At 38.2% G+C, this 7,138-nt stretch overlaps 1 protein-coding gene across 1 annotated transcript; it reads right to left on the bottom strand.

Moving 5' to 3' along the window:
- Positions 1–211: 211 nt before the first annotated feature.
- LOC126803593 (uncharacterized) lies at positions 212–907 on the bottom strand. The gene has a single exon (XM_050531376.1). It carries the CDS (start codon positions 905–907, stop codon positions 212–214), a length of 696 nt encoding a protein of 231 aa, XP_050387333.1.
- Between the last annotated feature and the right edge of the window lie 6,231 nt (positions 908–7,138).

The raw sequence follows: 7,138 nt of genomic DNA, 5'->3' as shown, positions 1-7,138 counted from the left end.
TTCCAAGAGGTGTAGGAATCAATCATAATATCTCCACTACCGAACTAGCAGTAAATGAATGTGATGCTCCTGTATCAAACAATACTCTAGCAAGGTAGTCAAAAATAGATAAGGTATATTCCACTCATGTGTCTCGCTGACCTACTGCGAACACTCTAGCTTGGCTTGCTGGTAACTGTCTCTGCTAATGTTCCTGTCTACCCTACGGAGCTCAGTTACAGTCTTTCGCCAAATGTCCCACTTGCCCACACTTATAATAGTCTGTTCTCTTTGATTTCGGATAAGTTGTGACATAGTGCCCTGTTTCGTTGCAAACGAAACACCTTATTGATGTCATCGGTCTAACAAGTGCGGTCCTAACAGAAGGAGATGTTGTCTTGGCCGGAGTCTGGTAATAGGATCTCGACCTCTTCCAAGTTCCACCTTTCTGTCCTAAGGACCGGTTGCCTGAACTGATTGCCTTGCCTTTTCCTCTAGTATCTCTACTTTCCACATCTTCTTCGCGAGTCTTATTAGCCTGCTCCAAATTTAGGGCACTCTCATACATCAACTCCTTGGTAGACAGACAAAGTGCTGATATAATGGTCTTGTACTCTTGCTTAAGTCCCCGTGGAAACTTATGGGCTAAGGAGGTTTCACCCATTGGTCTGACAAACCGATACAACTGTGCAAAACGTGCCTCATACTCTCTGACAGTCATATCTCCATGTACTAGCTCAAGGAACTCAAGTTCTAAATCCTCCTGCACTGTAGCTGGAAAGTACTTTTCTCGAAAAAGTGTCGTGAAACCATCCCAGGTCAAGGTAGACACATCCACAGTCCGCCTCGTGCTCTTCCACCAATCCAGAGCATCATCTTTTAAGAAGAATGTGGCTATCATCCTCTTCTCTATCTTAGAGCACACCATCATCTCAAAGTAGGTTTTCATACTCTCAATTCAATGATCCGCTGATGTCGCTGGCAGACTACTTATGTCCGTAATCAGCTTTAGCACACGACCATCGTCTCTAATGACAACCGCATGGCCTATTCTTCCTGTGATGCCGCCTCCTCATAGAGGTTCTCCATATTGCGGACTCGGCCTCCAGCCCTACTTCGGCCTCGACCTCTCGCCCGTCCTCAGCCCTGTGCACGGCCCTTCTCCAAATTCATCACATTGCAACATTTAAACACTTAGTCAATACATGTGAAGTCTTGAACCTGAACAAAATAGATCCAACATATATTAACTTCAGATTTCAGACAGAATGTGAATCATCGAAGTATTGTCACAATACTTACTAGAGGACCAACCCTTAAGGTGTGGCTCCAAACACTCTTACGTATCCAGCGACATATCAATACCGAAGAGCATGTGATGGGGGTCCGCTGCAGTCAGGCCATCGCTCCTGGATGATATTGATATATCACCAAATATACAACCTCCGATCTCATACCAACTGTCACAACCCCGAAATTTAGAGTATGAAACTCGAACTCGAAGACATGAAAAACTCTAAAAAAATCTCAATAAATCGAAATCATTTCAACGTTACAGTGGATTATTACAGAGTTCATGGTACAACTCAGTCAAATTGATTATTACAAACTAAATTTATAATTCAAGCATTATATCAAATGGAAATGTAAAAATCCTCTCAATCACCACAAGATAAAATAAAACAACTTCAAAATCTTCAGAGTTGTCCGTCGATTCTCCTAATCCACACATGTGGTACTATCCCCTACATCATCTAATAGGTGCACCGGGATTGTAAACATAAACCCGGTAAGCTTTACAGCTCGTATGAGTAAACAACAATATAACTCACATATAAATACATAAGAAAATACATAAAGCATTAATCATCAATGCACTCATGAGTCATTGGACAACCCATCTGGTTGTCCAATAATATCAGAAAATATATGTGCTCATGAGAAATTAGGCAACCCCTATGTTTACCCAAATACATTTATAATACGGGTACTCATGAGCGTTGATACACCTATGTTACCCCTTATGTTAGTAGGTTGCCCGACATTGGGTAACCACTTGCTACCCAATATCCAAAATATGGGTACTCATAAGCCGATGACCCATCTGTTACCTCTCATGCAGTACACCGGCAGACAAACTAGAGCTCTAACTGTATCGTAACTGTCGTCCGGCTAAGGCTAGGTTCCGACATGCCAACACGTCCGAAGACATGTCCACAGACCACAAAAACGTTTTAACATAACCCAAGTTAAAATCACGTACAAACAATCATCACATGTTATTGTACAAATCCAAGAGACATGCTCAAATAAGTAAATATCAATGCTATAATGAACTCATTCGCAAATCGAAATTATGACAGTATATATTATAGCAAACCATATATATGTACCTATTTTACCATATACACATACACAATCCACTATATCATATATATCTCACAGTTCGTTCTTTTTAATTAAGTGTAATTATGAATCTCCACAAGGGTAGATTCGTCACTATGAGATTTTACTCACCTTATATTCCTGAGGGTAATTTCCACAATTCTGAAATTGAATCTTTTACTAGTTGTGTCGATCACCTAGAATAGATAAGAAGTGAATTTAAAAGCATTACGTAAAACCTTAAATGTCGAAACAGTAATAATGTTTTATTGTTAAGCAATTTCTGGTTTTTACGAAATTATTGTTCACGTAATTACTATTCACATATTACTGTACAAATACATATTAATTACGTATTCATGTACGACTACATATTCTTTACGTATTTCTATATGAGTACATACTATTTACATATTCATGTACCGCCATGTACTATTTCATCGTAAATACTGTTTCAGTAAATAATAATTACTGATTTACCTATCATAAATTATTTTTACAATTACTGTACGTAAAATAATTTTACATTCACCGTACGTAAAATAATTTTACATTTACTGCACGTAAATTACTTTTTACATTCACCGTACGTAAAATAATTTTACATAAATACTGTTTGAAAAATTTACTGTTCACGTGCCACCTCCGGCGACCGCGCGTGGTGCTCACGCGCCTCACCATAGTGGCAGTGTGTGGAGCTCATGCGCCGCTCGAACCGGCGCGCGTGGCTTGCCCACCGCCGCCCAAAACCTCTCATTTCCTTCCCCTCTTCCCCTCCACGGCCCAAGGCCACCTTTTACCCTCCTCACGCGCCGCCTAAGGCGGCGGTATTCCTTCCACCTCCTCCTTCTCTGATCCCTTACCTAATTCGTGCCTTGGATCCACCAGAGTGTCGCCGAAGGTGCTAGAACCCGGCGGCGGTGGATTTGAGCAGAGCGTGAGGCGGCGACTTGAATCCGAGCTCTGATCGCTTCACAAGTGGCGCCAGGGATAAGTGGCGATGGCGTGCTGATCCTCGTGCCCTAGCCTCGCCGGCAACAAAGGTTGAACGGCGGAGAGGATCATGGGGCCTCGGGTTGTCGTGCGGCGTCACCGCGGCGAGGGAGGACGCGTCCGGCTCTGGGTTTCTACAGTCGGGCTTGCGGTGGTTGTGTGAGTGGCGGTGAGAGCTACAGAGGTCGGGGGGTGGAGGTCGCCAATGAAGGCGAGGGAGGGAGAGATCGGGGAGAGAGAGAGAGAGAAGAGAGAGAAAAAGGGAGGCGGGTTAGAGAGAAAGGGTTTCCGAAAATGGAAACCCTAATTCTCAAAATTTCATTTTTATACCTTTTTCCAAATTGGAAACTAAAATACGATATTCGATTAGGACGCGTGACGCGTCCACGAATTCATATCGACGAGCTCTACAACTTTCGTGAAGGAAGTTTTCAGAAACGAGCGACGAAGTAAAAATCGACTCCCGCGTCGCGGAAACGTAACATTTTTCAATTTGAGATTTCTGACGACGTTTCCGTTTTCGATTTAACAACGTTACGAAGTGAAACCAATGTGGTTAATAATTTTACACACTTTATTAAATCCAAAGAATTCAAACAAATTGATTTCGAAAAATCAGGTCATTACATGTTGATTTGGTATACCTCATAATCGATTACGTACGTCAAATTATAATCTTTATGTAATCATGTCTGAATTTAATTTCTTATGGATAACTCAAAATCATTCTTAATACTCATAAAGATCGTTGACCGTATATATAAGCATGAAATACGAATTTTGAGTTATAACCGTGATGACTCTTTATCAGATTAAAATTTAACAACTATTGAAGGGAAAACACCATTAGCGTGCCTTCATTTAAGTAAATAACATAATGTGTTAAGGACGTGTATGGTCAACGGAAGTAACAATTCAATCACCATTATGTAGCATTAATTACCATTATAATTACAATTTATTTCTATTGTAATTATGACCCCTATATAAAGTGGAGTATCAATGAAATGAGTAGACAATTCCATTTTTCCTACAACACGTTATCAACACTTTGCTTTCAACTGAGTTTTTTTTTCAGCCAAAGAAGAAAAACAGAAAAAATTCAGAAAAATTCCTTCTGCCAAAAACAAAATTGCAGAAGACAACGAAAGAAAAAAAAGATAGTAGAAATCGAATATCATTTGAGCACCCAAAATTTTCTCTAGGCACACATGTCCTCTGATCTACAACGTTGACCCTGTGCCGGCAAGCATCCACGTCGATCTCCGGCGTCCTACTCCTCCTCGCAGATTCGACAACGATGTAGATCGACTCAACCACAACTTCTTGCGGCCAAGCCGTCGTCGACCAGACGACCCCGTTATCGACGAAGGCGTCAATGACCCTCACTGGTGCAGTAGCGACGAACCTGACTCGGTGGGTTCATCCCCTCCTTCCTGGAACCGCCAGCATGCTCCCAGCCTAGAGCGTCGCCTAAAACTGAAGCTTCCAAGCAGCCTTGATGGTTGTCCGATCCAGATCGACGTGATCGGCAACCTAGATTGGTAACCTTAGTCCCTCCCCACGACAATCTTCTCCACCGGTGATCCACCATCACCACTCCCCAGATCGGCGCGCCTGCTCACTCTATTCTGATCTCCGACAACGTAGCCCTGATGTTGCCAAGAATCAAGTTGGACACACCTTGGTCGACGAGATTGCTACTCGCCTCTATTACAACATATCTGCAAATTGCGAGCTCGACCCTGGAGCTCATCCAAACCGGATGTATCATTTGCTCAACCCGGCCCAAGAAAAAAAAATTACCCCTAGTAAATCATAATTTACCTCTTCTGATAAAAAACAATTTAAGGTAATTCTCAAAATTACCAGATAATTAATCTTAGTTTACTATTTACTATTTCACAATATTAAAATTTAAAATATTCAATTTAATTCAATTTATATTGATTAAAAGTAACTAATCATATATATGTCGTTGTTTTTGTATGTGATTTATCAAATAACAACGTGACGAGCAACATGAAATTATGAGATCAAAAATCGCTTAATATGCAGTTTATATGACAAACTCACATGCAAGTAAGATCTAAATTATATTTCTTGCTTATAGAATTTCATTCATATATATGAAATTATGCATGTTACGTGAGCAAAGTATTCTTCGAATTTTGAACATGTTATATGCTATGCCATTTTTATTAAATAAATTTGTTGCTAGGCATGTGAATGAACTATCATGCTACTTTTTGACATTATGATTATATATCGTATTAAGCATATGTGAGCAAATTATTTTGTGTATACTGCTTAAGTTTGCTATATCATTTACCCACGTTAAATGATATGCTCTATTTGTTACATATGGTATGTTTATATAATTTTTATAATTATGTTATTTAGTATATTATATGAGCATTGCCATGATAACGAAATTTCATGAGAATTTTATAATTTAAAAACAAAGAGAGGACCAACAGATTCTTGTGATAAAATATTTTCATGAAGCATTGAAAAATACGACAATTTCAATTCTTGGTCTTGAAATCCGATTTGTATTTCTTCTAAATTAATTAAATTGTATATATTTACTGTGATAAAACAACTTCAAAAAGCTCAAAAAGAGCCATAATGTCTCTTAGTATGTTTAATTTTCGTGTAAGTCTATTTAGAATTTCAAACTGGGAAACGAGTAAGTCTCGTACTCTATCTACAGTTGGTTAAACCAACACAACATATATTGGAATATAAAGAATTTGAGTACCAACTTCCCCTACAAGCCAACCTAGGCTCAACCATGATCGAATTATGCAAACATGTTTTCATGCATGTAACTTAGAAACATAATTCAAATCTTGAATGACAAATAAATGTCTCTCAAGACAAAAAAGTTTTCTTAGAACGAACTATGGATAATAAAGAAGTAATAACCCTAAAGTAATGGGAAAATATTATGAACATGTAGGTTCATATAAATCGATCAATGACATTTAATAACAATGTACCGTTTGAAAAATGCATAGGGGATATGACATGAGAAATGAAATGCCCTCTTACAAAATGAGTATAGAATAATGAGAGTAAGGCAATTTGAAAAAGTATATTCAATATCAAACTACAAGGAAATTGCACCTCAATTTTAAGAGCGACACAAATCTAGGCTAATTCAAAATGTTTCAGAGTTTGATTATAGTCTGCCACTAAGTTTCCAAGATATAATTACAATGGCTATTATATATGCCTAAAATGTCATTAGACTTCGGTATTGGAGTATTTTTGGATTGGACAAGACCTTGATGCAATCATTGACATATAACCACGGTTATGACTTTTTCTCAATGAAATGATGAGAATATTCGAATATTAATCGAGATATACGTAGTTTGATTTTTAATATTTTGACTTTGCGAAGTACCGCATAAAGTAAAGCAACTTCACAAAATATTAGTATGACATAAATAACTGAATGCAAAGAAATGCATCATGTGATCCCCACAGTAGTAGTACTGAAGAATAATAGTACTATATTTGTGGATATAAATAATAATATCAATAATGATCGCTAATGTATAATCCTTCGGGATTCAAAATGTACATGCATTATGAGATGGAGATATCGTTTTACGATTTATCAAATTACTCTAAAGAATTTGGGTTTATATTTCATTTTCATGTCTCAACTACATACTTCATTGGCACTTTATGTAACAATAGCCAACAAGAAACAATCGAACCCTCATACGTTTTAAATATTTATGTCAACGACTTTCCATATGAAAAA

This window comes from Argentina anserina, chromosome 7 (genome assembly GCF_933775445.1).
Source record: "Argentina anserina chromosome 7, drPotAnse1.1, whole genome shotgun sequence".
Taxonomy (NCBI): Eukaryota; Viridiplantae; Streptophyta; class Magnoliopsida; order Rosales; family Rosaceae; genus Argentina; species Argentina anserina.
This window is presented reverse-complemented; position numbering and strand designations above follow the sequence as displayed.

Coding starts and splice junctions, on each gene's coding strand:
- LOC126803593 (XM_050531376.1), bottom strand. CDS start 907: ATGGTGTGCTCTAAGATAGAGAAGAGGATGATAGCCACATTCTTCTTA.